This window comes from Salmo salar, chromosome ssa21 (assembly GCF_905237065.1).
Source record: "Salmo salar chromosome ssa21, Ssal_v3.1, whole genome shotgun sequence".
Taxonomy (NCBI): domain Eukaryota; kingdom Metazoa; phylum Chordata; class Actinopteri; order Salmoniformes; family Salmonidae; genus Salmo; species Salmo salar.
The window spans coordinates 45731707-45745552 of record NC_059462.1 but is presented as its reverse complement, the minus strand read 5'-3'; the positions used below and the strand labels follow the sequence as shown (position 1 = coordinate 45745552).

General features: G+C 40.6%; 1 protein-coding gene across 2 annotated transcripts; it reads right to left on the bottom strand.

Annotated features, from left to right (window-relative positions):
* Positions 1 to 301: 301 nt before the first annotated feature.
* Positions 302 to 12884, bottom strand: LOC106582405 (cobalamin trafficking protein CblD). Of its 2 annotated transcripts, none has more exons than XM_014165497.2 (8): positions 12701 to 12884; positions 12365 to 12411; positions 12102 to 12252; positions 11710 to 11930; positions 9415 to 9523; positions 8981 to 9111; positions 4483 to 4569; positions 302 to 1253 (listed from the first exon to the last, which is right to left on the bottom strand). In XM_014165497.2, the coding sequence occupies exons 2-8, from the start codon at positions 12371 to 12373 to the stop codon at positions 1053 to 1055; spliced, it is 909 nt and encodes a 302-aa protein (XP_014020972.2). In that variant the 5' UTR covers positions 12374 to 12411; positions 12701 to 12884; the 3' UTR covers positions 302 to 1052. The 2 variants fall into 2 exon arrangements, with proteins under 2 accessions (XP_014020972.2, XP_014020970.2); XM_014165495.2 differs by having other exon boundaries at positions 12714 to 12877.
* Between the last annotated feature and the right edge of the window lie 962 nt (positions 12885 to 13846).

Below are 13846 nucleotides of genomic sequence, written 5' to 3'. Positions count from 1 at the left end.
AGCTGCTCATTTCAGCTTATCAAGTTCAACACGTGCCTCTTACAGTCAATGAGAGCTGTGGGTCATGATGACAAATTATTTAAATTTAATCATTTGTGTTTCATATCCCTCCCTTCACAACACATAAGCTTTTTGTGCATGTAGAATACATTTTGGGGTGCTTTGTTTTTCAGCTCATGAAACCAACACTTTACATGTTGCATTTATATTTTTGTTCAGTATACATCAATTTATTAGTACTATGAAGGTTAGTTAGTCAACAACCTCTTTCCTTTCACCCTGAAAGAACTGACCACAGTGACAAGATTATTTGGTTTATTGCATTTCACATGTGGACTTCTGGATTAAAGCTGCCACAAGAATCACAGACCCATTTCTAAAACAGTTCATTTTGTAGAGAGAGACTACCTGTCTCTTTTAGACCCAAGTGCATTGATTACTGTTACGAGCACAATATTCAAGGATTTGAGGGTTAACTGGATCTCAGGACCTGTAAACAAGACATGAGGTCTCTATTCTGAAGGTAACATGGATCAAATAAGAGCTCGAGATTCATCTTATGACATTAGAAAAGTAAACCCTTATCTTCTGATAAAAATGGCGGGTGATCAACCCAAGTCATGTGTAGCAGCAGGTCTCCCATGTCTTTATATCTAACTACATGACTTATTATACTGTGAAACTCAACTGGACAGAGTCAATCCACCTTTAACCACTTTCTATTTCACATTCAATATAACCTTTATTTCTACAGTTAAGTCTCTGAGATAAAAATCTATTTTGCAAGAGAGACCCTTTCCAAAATCATGCCTTCAACCACAATACACTGAAGGAAAAAAAACACTGTCTGGCACAAGACACTCAAAAATACATATACTCTAATGGTAAAACCCTCGGGGACCATGGGTGTGGGTATTTCACATAGTACTATTTTGAGGGTTTCTATAGAAATGTGAACAACAAACAGCTCTCCAAACAGAAGTTGAGGCCTGTGTAGAGCCATGACACATCAAGGTATAATAGCAACCACATACCAGACACTCTCCCATCATTCAGGTTAAGTTCCCTTGCAGCTTCTTCATGATATGGCTATCGGGAGGTGCGTTGGTCAAAACTGTCCCCACAAAAACATGTGTTCCCCACAAGGTGTGGCGGATGACTTTGCAGCAGCCCAGGTCCTCGATGCTAAAGCCCAGGTTACAGTACCGCTCGTCGGTCTCAAACAGTGTGTTGTTGGTGTACGACCCAAAGAACTGGAAGAGAGACAGAAGACATTAAGGGAAAAGATCTAAATACTGCTTGTTTATGTTTGAAAGATGTTAGTTTAACAATTATAATCAATTTCAATTGGCAAGAAGACCACACAATTGCCATCACTGTGTCACAACTGTATGTACTGTTATGAGACAGCTATTTCTGTAGCATAGTGCTAATCCTTGAGCAGCTACAGTGCCTTGCGAAAGTACTCGGCCCCCTTGAACTTTGACCTTTTGCCACATTTCAGGCTTCAAACATAAAGATATAAAACTGTAATTTTTTGTGAAGAATCAACAACAAGTGGGACACAATTATGAAGTGGAACGAAATTTATTGGATATTTCAAACTTTTTTAACAAATAAAAAACTGAAACATTGGCCGTGCAAAATTATTCAGCCCCTTTACTTTCAGCGCAGCAAACTCTCTCCAGAAGTTCAGTGAGGATCTCTGAATGATCCAATGTTGACCTAAATGACTAATGATGATAAATAGAATCCACCTGTGTGTAATCAAGTCTCCGTATAAATGCACCTGCTCTGTGATAGTCTCAGAGGTCCGTTTAAAGTGCAGAGAGCATCATGAAGAACAAGGAACACACCAGGCAGGTCCGAGATACTGTTGTGGAGAAGTTTAAAGCCGGATTTGGATACAAAAAGATTTCCCAAGCTTTAAACATCCCAAGGAGCACTGTGCAAGCGATAATATTGAAATGGAAGGAGTATCAGACCACTGCAAATCTATGAAGACCCGGCCGTCCCTCTAAACTTTCAGCTCATACAAGGAGAAGACTGATCAGAGATGCAGCCAAGAGGCCCATGATCACTCTGGATGAACTGCAGAGATCTACAGCTGAGGTGGGAGACTGTCCATAGGACAACAATCAGTCGTATACTGCACAAATCTGGCCTTTATGGAAGAGTGGCAAGAAGAAAGCCATTTCTTAAAGATATCCATAAAAAGTGTCGTTTAGAGTTTGCCACTAGCCACCTGGGAGACACACCAAACATGTGGAAGAAGGTGCTCTGGTCAGATGAAACCAAAATCGAACTTTTTGGCAACAATGCAAAACGTTATGTTTGGTGTAAAAGCAACACAGCTCATCACCCTGAACACACCATCCCCACTGTCAAACATGGTGGTGGCAGCATCATGGTTTGGGCCTGCTTTTCTTCAGCAGGGGCAGGGAAGATGGTTAAAATTGATGGGAAGATGGATGGAGCCAAATACAGGACCATTCTGGAAGAAAACCTGATGGAGTCTGCAAAAGACCTGAGACTGGGACGGAGATTTGTCTTCCAACAAGACAATGATCCACAACATAAAGCAAAATCTACAATGGAATGGTTCACAAATAAACTTATCCAGGTGTTAGAATGGCCATGTCAAAGTCTAGACCTGAATCCAATCGAGAATCTGTGGAAAGAACTGAAAACTGCTGTTCAAACGCTCTCCATCCAACCTCACTGAGCTCGAGCTGTTTTGCAAGGAGGAATGGGCAACAATTTCAGTCTCCCGATGTGCAAAACTGATAGAGACATACCCCAAGCGACTTACAGCTGTAATCGCAGCAAAAGGTGGGCAGCATTTGCACGTCTGGATAAATGTTTTTTACCCGATTTAATCTGGTTACTAATCCTACCCAGTAACTAGAATATGCATATACTTATTATATATGGATAGAAAACACTCTAAAGTTTCTAAAACTGTTTGAATGGTGTCTGAGTATAACAGAACTCATTTGGCAGGCAAAACCCTGAGACATTTTCTGACAGGAAGTGGATACCTGATGTGTTGTATTGACTTTAAACCTATCCCATTGAAAAACACAGGGGCTGAGGAATATTTTGGCACTTCCTATTGCTTCCACTAGATGTCACCAGCCTTTACAAAGTGTTTTGAGTCTTCTGGAGGGAGATCTGACCGAACAAGAGCCATGGAACGATGATGTCCCATTAGACACCTGGCGCGAGTTCATGTTGGGTACCCTCGTTCCAATACGTTATAAAAGAGTATGCATTCGTCCACCTTGAATATTATTCATGTTCTGGTTAAAAAAGGCCCTAATGATTTATGCTATACAACGTTTGACATGTTTGAACGAACGTAAATATATTTTTTCCCCTCGTTCATGACGAGAAGTCCGGCTGGCTTAGATCATGTGCTAACGAGACGGAGATTTTTGGACATAAATGATGAGCTTTTTTGAACAAAACTACATTCGTTATGGACCTGTGATACCTGGAAGTGACATCTGATGAAGAGAATCAAAGGTAATGGATTATTTACATAGTATTTTCGATTTTAGATCTCCCCAACATGACGTCTAGTCTGTATCGCAACGCGTATTTTTCTGGGCGCAGTGCTCAGATTATTGCAAAGTGTGATTTCCCAGTAAGGTTATTTTTAAATCTGGCAAGTTGATTGCGTTCAAGAGATGTAAATCTATAATTCTTTAAATGACAATATAATATTTTACCAATGTTTTCTAATTTTAATTATTTAATTTGTGACGCTGACTTGACTGCCGGTTATTGGAGGGAAACGATTTCCTCAACATCAATGCCATAGTAAAACGCTGTTTTTGGATATAAATATGAACTTGATAGAACTAAAAATGCATGCATTGTCTAACATAATGTCCTAGGAGTGTCATCTGATGGAGATTGTAAAAGGTTAGTGCATCATTTTAGCTGGTTTTATGGTTTTGGTGACCCTGTCTTTGACTTGACAAAACATTACACACAACTCTTGTAAATGTACTGTCCTAACATACTCTAAATTTATGCTTTCGCCGTAAAACCTTTTTGAAATCGTAAAACGTGGTTAGATTAAGGAGATGTTTATCTTTCAAATGGTGTAAAATAGTTGTATTTTTGAAAAATTTGAATTTTGACATTTATTTGGATTCAAATTTGCCGCTCTTGAAATGCACCTGCTGTTGATGGAGTGCACCACGGGTGGCACGCTAGCGTCCCACCTAGCCCATAGAGGTTAAGGGGGCTGAATAATTTTGCACGCCCAATTTTTCAGTTTTTTATTTGTTAAAAAAGTTTGAAATATCCAATACATTTCGTTCCACTTCATGATTGTGTCCCACTTGTTGTTGATTCTTCACAAAAAATTACAGTTTTATATCTTTATGTTTGAAGCCTGAAATGTGGCAAAAGGTCGAAAAGTTCAAGGGGGCCGAATACTTTCGCAAGGCACTGTATGAGTTGTCTTACCGCCATGCCTGACGATGGGTCGATGAAGTCAGCCCAGAAGCCTTCTGTCCTCAGGGCATAACAGATCTCTTTGGCACCAGCAACAAACTGCAACAAGAGAACAATGCAAAACTTATCTTAAGACAATTGATTTCATTTTCATGTTCGTTACAAAACGTGTGAGAAAGTATCAAACATTCTGAATGTACCGTTCAAACGTTTGGGGGCACTTAGAAATGTCCTTGTTTTTGAAAGATATATATTTTTGTCCATTAAAATAACATCAAATTGATCAGACATACAGTGTAGACATTGTTAATGTTGTAAATGACGATTGTAGCTGGAAACGCCAGATTTTTAAATGGAATATCTACATAGGCCCATTATCAGCAACCATCACTCCTGTGTTGCAATGCCACGTTGTGTTAGCTAATCCAAGTTGATCATTTTAAATAGGCTAATTGATCATTAGAAAACCCTTTTGCAATTATGTTAGCACAGCTGAAAACTATTGTTCTGATTAAAGAAGCAATAAAACTGGCCTTCTTTAGACTAGTTGAGTAGCTGGAGCATCAGCATTTGTGGGTTCGATTACAGGCACAAAATGGCCAGAAACAAATAACTTTCTTCTGAAACTTGTCAGTCTATTCTTGTTCTGAGAAATGAAGGCTATTCCATGCGAGAAATTGCCAAGAAACTGAAGATCTAGTACAATGCTGTGTACTACTCCCTTCACAGAACAGCGTAAACTGGCTCTAATAGAAAGTGGAGTGGGAGGCCCCGGTGCACAACTGAGCAAGAGGACAAGTACATTAGATTGTCTAGTTTGAGAAACAGACGCCTCATAAGTCCTCAACTGGCAGCTTCATTAAATAGTAACCGCAAAACACCAGTCTCAACGTCAACAGTGAAGAGGCGATTCCAGGATGCTTTCTTTCAAAAACAAGGACATTTCTAAGTGACCCCAAACTTCTGAAAGGTAGTCTATGTTGTTAATTACAAATGTGTGAGGTACCTGCATGGCCAGCGATAGGTATTTATTTCTTACAGATACCAAGGTAGAGACCATCTCTTCAAACAGATTGCTTTGGGTAATCATATCACATACACGCGACCAACACGTGAAACAGGGACCTCCCGGGTGGCGCAGTGATCTAAGGCACTGCGTCGCCACCAGAGATTCTGGGTTCGTGTCCAGACTCTGTCGCAGCCGGCCGTGACCGGGAGGCCCATGGGGCGGCGCACAATTGGTCCAGCGTTGTCCGGGTTAGGGAGGGTTTGGCCGGCAGGGATATCCTTGTCTCATCGCGCACTAGCGACTCCTGTGGCGGGCTGGTTGCAGTGCACACTGACACGGTTGCCAGGTGTACGGTGTTTCCTCTGACACATTGGTGCGGCTGGCTTCCAGGTTGGAAGCATTGTGTCAAGAAGCAGTGCGGCTTGGTAGGGTTGTGTTTCGAGGACGCATGGCTCTCGACCTTCGCCTCTCCCGAGTCCGTACGGGAGTTGCAGCGATGAGACAAGACTGTAACTACCAATTGGATACCACGAAATTGGGGAGAAAAAAAAGGGGTAAAAAAAAATAAAAATAAATAAACACGTGAAACAGATGTAAATGTGCTGCTAACAGTATAGCTTCCTGTCCCTGTCCCCATACTGGGCTCCAACCCGTTATCCTCTGCTCTCAACACACGTGACTCTCCTTGACAACGTACCAACCGTTTGAGCTATCGAAACATCTAATTTGATAACTCTATCGGCGACATTTCAAGCTAGCTGTGGACTGAGCTTACGGTACGCTCTTAACTCTGTACACACGCAACAAGTGCTGTTGTAGAGATGTGGCCCATTGCTGGGACGGGAGGGTACGTGTCAGTGTCTAATAAATGAGTGCAGTCAAGGGGGTAAGCAGCACAATTAGACCGATTCTCAGCCATGGGCATGTTAACCAGACGGTGAATAACAGTCAAAAACAAGTCCTGCTCTTACACGCTCTACCCTGTCACACACTCAGACTACTTACAGGAGTCTTCTACTGTAATGCTGGGATCAGAAACAAGTCATGCACAATCCCATTATCATAAACGAGTATTACCAGTGCAGTCTTAGTCAGGGGGGAGACAATTAAAGTTGACACTCATTCTGCAGCTTATTTACAACAACGAGGTACTTGCTAATACTTAAGAGGCATTGAGTTAGAGAGTACAGTTTAATCCTTTCAATTCCTTAGAGGTAAACAAAGATAGTGTTAAAATATACAACATGTTAGCCATAGACTAGCAAATCATAACTCCATACTACTACTCCATACTACTACTCCATACTACTTCAGGCAGTAAAAGTGTCAGAATGGTCTTCAGCGGCTCTAAAGGACAGTTACTGTTGAACGATTTCAGTGCTTCTGTTAACAAGCAAAACAGAGCAGCGAATTTAACAGACATTTTTATTGATTAGCATCCGGGATAATATATATCCAAGTCTTTACTGTGTTGTAGGGACAACAAATGGAATATCTGAGTTCACTGGACATCTTCATAGGTTTAGAAAAAAACAGCAAAGCACGCACATTTAAATGTTTTATTTAACTAGGCAAGTCAGTTAAGAACAAATTCTCATTTACAATGACGGCCTATCCCGGCCAAACCCGGACGACGCTGGGCCAATTGTGCGCCGCCCTATGGTACTCCCAATGATGCAACCTGGATTCGAACCAGGTACTGCAGTGACACCTCTTGCACTGGGATGCAGTGTCTTAGACCACTACGCCACTCGGGAGACCAAAAGTTTGGAAAAAGCTACTCATTCAAGGGTTTTTATTTTTACTATTTTCTACATGGTAGAATAATAGTGCAGACATTAAAACTATGAAATAACATATGGAATCTTGTAGTAACCAACAAAAAAAAATGGTTAAATCAAAATATATTTGATAATTGAGATTCTTCAAAGTAGCCACCGACAGTGCCTTGATGACAGCTTTGCACACTCTTGGCATTCTCTCAACCAGCCTCATGAGGTAGTCACCTGGAATTTCAATTAACAGGTGTGCCTTGTTAAAAGTTCATTTGTGGAATTTCTTTCCTTCTTAATGCCTTTCAGCCAATCAGTTGTTGTGACAAGGTAGGGGTGGTATACAGAAGAAAGCCCTATTTGGTAAAAGACCTATTTGGTAAAAGACCAAGTCAATATTATGGCAAGAACAGCTCAAATAAGCAAATAGAAAAAACAGTCCATCATTACTTTAAGACATGTAGGTCAGTCAATCCGGGAACATTTCAAGAACTTTGAAAGTTTCTTCAAGGGCAGTCGCAAAAACGATCAAGCGCTATGATGAAACTGGCTCTCATGAGGACCACCACAGGAAAGACCCAGAGTTACCTCTGCTGCAGAGAATAAGTTCATTAGAGTTACTAGCCTCAGAAATTGCAGCCCAAATAAATGCTTCAGAGTTCAAGTAAGAGACACATGTCAACATCAACTGTTCAGAGGAGACTGTGTGAATCAGGCCTTTATGGTCAAATTGCTGCAAAGAAACCACTACCTAAGGACACCAATAAGAAGAAGAGACTTGCTTGGGCCAATAAACAGCCATGTGCAATGGACATTACACCGGTGTAAATCTGTCCTTTGGTCTGATGAGTCCAAATTTGAGATTTTTGGTTCAGACCGCAGTGTCTTTGAGACGCAGAGTAGGTGAACGGATGATCTCCGCATGTGTGGTTCCCACCGTGAAGCATGGAGGAGGAGGTGTGATGGTGTGGGGATGCTTTGCTGATGACACTGTGTAATTTATTTAGAATTCAAGGCGCACTTAGCCAGCATGGCTACCAAAGCATTCTGCAGCGATACTCCATCCCATCTGGTTTGCGGTTAGTGGAACTATCATTTGTTTTTCAACAGGACAATAACCCAACACAGCTCTAGGCTGTGTAAGGGCTATTTGACCAAGAAGAGTGATGGAGTGCTGCATCAGATGACCTGGCCTCCACAACCACCCAACCTCAACCCAATTGAGATTGTTTGGGATGAGTTGGACCACAGAGTGAAGGAAAAGCAGCCAACAAGTGCTCAGCATATGTGGAAACTCCTTCAAGACTGTTGGAAAAGCAAGCACCATCAACTGTGGGACCTTATATAGACAGGTGTGTGCCTTTCCAAATCATGTCCAATCAATTGAATTTACCACAGGTGGACTCCAATCAAGTTGTAGATCAAGGATGATTAACAGAAACAGGATGCAGCTCAATTTTGAGTCTCATAGCAAAGGGTCTGAATACTTATGTAAATAAGGTATTTCTGTTTTCGCTTTGTCATTATGGGGTATTGTGTGTAGATTGATGAGACAAAACATTTATCTTATCCATTTTAGAACAAGGCTGTAACCTAACAAAATGTGGAAATAGGGAAGGGGTCTGAATACTTTCCAAATGCACTGGGACACACACACACACACACACACACACACCACCCACCCACCTCTGGGTATAACTACCCAGTGTGGATTGAGACCCAAACTCACTTCGTCTAGCATCAACTCCCTTTCTTTGTCCACTGCCTCACACCACGCTGTCATGTCATTCTGTGTCTTCTGGGTCACTGTGACAACCGTCATGATGTTGTTAGGAGCCTCAGTGAACATTGACTCAAACTCTGTAAACACATGGGGAGAACAAGCATGATCAAAACCTCCTTCAGTGTTCGAGCCCCCTCTACTGGACACATGTAGAATATCAATTTCACAACATGTAGAAGTAACTGCTTTCACCTCTTTTCCCTACCCATTCCCCATTAAGGTTTAAATATAGTTTACACAAACTAGAGACAGTATAACAACAAGTTGGAAAATATGTGTAAGAAAATGCGTGTAGCATCTTCAGAGTGTGTGCTTCTGCAAGACTGATCCAATAGTAGATCTATATCTGAATGGTCTAAGGAAAACAACCATAAACGTACCTTTCTTCAGCAGCTCAGGGCAGGGCTGTATGGCACACTCCACATTAGAGTTCTCAAAGTACTGTTCTGTTCTGTTCACCTTTTGTTCTGGGGGAGTGGCCTCTTTCCCCTAAGAACAAACAAATCAGGGGATGTTGCTCAGAAAACCAAAACATCCCTGAAAAATTCAACTGGATAATATACACATGCTTCATTATCCCTCTTATCAACGCGAACAAAAGAGGTAAACAATGACTTTACATGCACAGAGCAAACAGAGTTGTAGCAAAAATATTCCTTTAAATGGGCAGTGCAGTTAAAAATGTGATTTTTCCCTTATGATATTGCCACACTATGGAGGTCAAAATAACACTGAAATTGTGAAAATTACAATAATGCCCTTTTTGTGTAAGAGCCGTTTGAAAAGAAATGCCTGGAATTTCAGCCTGTTCAGTAGATGGGATGGAGTTTTTGGCCCAGATCATGACATCAATCTGATCTGATTATAATAGACCAATGACTGTTCATCTGGGTAAGGGGTGGGCTCCAGACCACCCTATCAGATAATCAGAGCTGTCTCAGTAAATATCTTCAAATGTTTTACCTAACGCCCACTAGGGGTGGGCGATATGGCCTAAAACTAATATTTTTTTTCTAACTTGCTGGCGATTCACGATATCTAGATTTAAAACATTTTTTAAGCTTTGTTGTACAATTAAAGGTCAAATACACTGCATAAATAGTTGTACCGGCTTTTTTTGTTGTTACAATAATCACTGATCTGGCTTTCAGGTCTGTCTATAAAAAGCGCCTTTTGTTACATTTTTTACCAGAACCACGCACAATGCACATCCACTAATAATGTAGCAGGCATTATAGAAAATGAACATTGGTCTCAAACAATCCCTCAAGCACAAGCCCACGTGCTAGTGAGTAGCCAGCTAATATTTAGTCAACTTAGATCTAGGTATAATTTCACAAGCTCTGAATTCAGCTAACAATTGTTATGAACACAACCTACTATCTGTCTCCAACTGTTTGAACAGCATGGTAGCCTGTCCACTTTGTTCAGATTGTTGGAATCAAGCGGCCTACCTTATTTCTCAGAATGAGTTGCCAACTCCTTACATAATTGGTTTATGCTTATTGCACTTTTATAAAAACAGACTAAATAGCTAGTAGAGAAATCTTTGACTAAAATGCTGTTAGCGATACGTGGTATCGTAATGCGTGCAACAAACTGAGCATTCCTTTTTTCCAGAATGAATGTTAATTGGTACATCTGTTTTAATAGTGTCTGCTCTGCTCGAAATTTGAGGAGTTGAAACGGTTCGATAGGTTAACTTCTCCTCTATTACACTAAACTATTGTCTGTGTGTTTCGGTGTCTATATGACAGATTCTGTTGGACCAAACCTCAAATACAAATAGCGAGGATGAAGTGACCGCTCATCTTTGTTGTTGTGAGTGGTAAGGGGAGGGGCATGGGAGAAAGAGGCGAGAAGTTTCACTCTCGCCAAAATAAGCCCACCGCTATTCTATGCACTTATTTTGAACCCAAGCCTGGCCACCTGCCTTCCCGCCTATGGGACAATGACTCCCATTGTGAGGGTGGAGACATGAGCATCTTGTTTATTATAGAGATCTCTGGTGTAAATGGGAAGGTGCACACAGCACAGAAGGAGCGAACTAGACACGACAACAAAAAAAAACAATACGAGAACAAGCAGATATCAAAGTTCATAAAAACGAAAAATACCAAAACACTTTATTCTGCGATACAGGCATATGGAATACCGCGCAAAAACATAGGTTGGAATTAATTCGATATTACACCCAGTCCTAACGCCCACACGATCAGACTGAGCATTTCAAGGGATAAAATAGGCTGAGGGAAATCAATGATAAAATATTTTATTTTCATTAAATAAACACAGTAATTTATTATATATAAAAAAAACTGGCCTAGGTTTTTACTGCAGATCACCATTAGGCCTACCTCCACACACCAGAACAAACTAGAGCCAGGACAATACCAGTACTGGACACATGTTCATGTTTTGGCAAGGAAACAAAACACAAAGTGGATTTAAATTCTTCAGAATAACAGCCCTGATGTTGGAAACAAACATCATTATGTTGTCATCCAGTCGCATTTACTTATTTTCCAAGCTATAGCACTCAATTGTTTACATACAGCAGGTTTTTAATAGGACCAAAGATTGTCTGCTTCTTGTATTCATTTTTGCCATGGAAAATGGCATGGTCACAGCCCTAGACGAAATGTGTGTCAATTGTCATTCCAAACCTTACTTACTTGGAACTCTCCGGCAACGTGAGCCAGGAGGAACTCATACCTCTCCCTGCTGGAGAGGGCAGACAGCACATCGGGGACTGTCTGGGGGACTGGGTCTTTAATCTTCTGTTCTGCTGTGCCCTCCAGGTGGCATTCGAAGCCTGTGTTACCTGGCAGCTGGAAGCGCTGGTCCTGAGGCCCGAACGGACCCATGTTCTCATCAGGCCACACTGTCCTGTGACCTGATGTAAACAAATAACAATGAGACATAATAAAACACTGGGAACTGAAAATACATGTTTTTCAAGAAGTTGATCCAAATATTGAACTGATTAACTTTCCTTCTGAATAACAGACAGTTGGTTTATGATGTTCATGTTCAGGCATCATTGTGATTAGAGGTCTGTGCTTACCAAGGTCAGGGTGTGTGATGGTTAATCGAGGCTCATCAGAGCCAGAGGATCCAGCGCCAGAGAATGTTCTGTGGTGGGGTCCAGCGATCCGCCGGACAAGTAGGTGAAGCCCTGGCAGGTATGTCACCAGCCTGGCTCTATTACAGAGCACCTGGGGAACAGAGAATGAACGTCCTCATCAGGTCACACACACACACACACACACACACACACACACACACACACACACACAAAACATGTTAAGTGTGTGTGTGTTGACTTACACTGGCCATCCTGTTGGGCCTCTCTCTTCTGTGGTCCACTTGTAAAACTGCAAAAGAAAAAGGAGTACATTAACTAAACGCATAGCTAGCTAATTATTTGAACACACAATTATGAATATCTTATAAATTAGCTCGTATGTCTGTCATTTGTTATGCTCATTTATGATAAAAAATGTCAAACTATGCCTCATTACATATCGGGCTATAGAACGGAACGTTTACTTTGTTAGCTAAAAAGTGAGAGGTACTGCAACTACTGCTAACATTAGCTAGCTTCTAGGTGGAGGACTTTTCTTAGTTGATAAGCTCTGACAATCGTAACTTCAGAAGTTTTACCTTAAATATATACCTTGAAGAATATCCCCTTCTTGCATGCATAAATCAATAAAATACGTTGGTAAACTCAATAGTTCTTATCTGTGTTTATAGCTGGCCTGCAATATGCCTGCGTCTACGTCGCTACTGATGTGAACATGTGTCGTTAAGTGGGTTAACGGCAGGAACCAACAAGACACAAAAACAGTCTGATTTAACGCTGTTCTTCTTCTTCGATTAAGTTTAACGGCGGTTGGCATCCAATAAATGTTGCATTTCCGCCACCTGCTTGACTGGAGTATTATACTTTGCTTTAAATATATATATATATATATAAAGCAAAGTATTACTTAAAAAAAAAGTAAAGTATAATACTCCAGTACTGAGTATGTAACTTGCTTTAAATATATATATATATATATATATATATATATATATATATATATATATATATATATATATATAAAAAAGTAATAGTATATATATGTTGCAGTACACTATGTAATGCAACATATATATATATATATATATATATATATAAAAAGTACCATACCATCAAACACTTCACTCATAAAAAAACATAAACACAACTCTATTCCGTTATTTAATCTATTGTCCTACTTCAGGCCAACAACCTGAAAGGATGGGACACCACCACTTAACACACCCTGTAACTCTCCCGACGTCAAGTCTCACACACCCAAACACCTCTCTGCAGCTGCAACCCCAACCTCTTTTCTGCAACTTACATTCCAGCCCTGCAGTACAGTTGATATCCATTGCTATAATTGCCAAAAATCACATTTTACTGAAACATGCAGTACCAGTAAAATGTTTGGACACCTACTCATTCCAGGGTTTTTCTTTATTTTTACTATCTACATTGTAGAATAACAGTGAAGACATCAACACTATGAATAACACATATGGAATCATGTAGTGACCAAAAAAAAGTGTTAAACAAATTAATATATATTTTACATTTGAGATTCTTCAAAGTAGCCACCCTTTGCCTTGATGACAGCTTTGCACACTAATATCCCTTTTCCCGCCATTTTAACCGACTCAAACTCACCCTCTTCCGCCCTCTCTCTCTCTCTCTCTCAGACCTCCTCTGCCTCTCTTTTTCCCCCAATTCCTCCTCTGTATTCCAAGTATACATCTCCT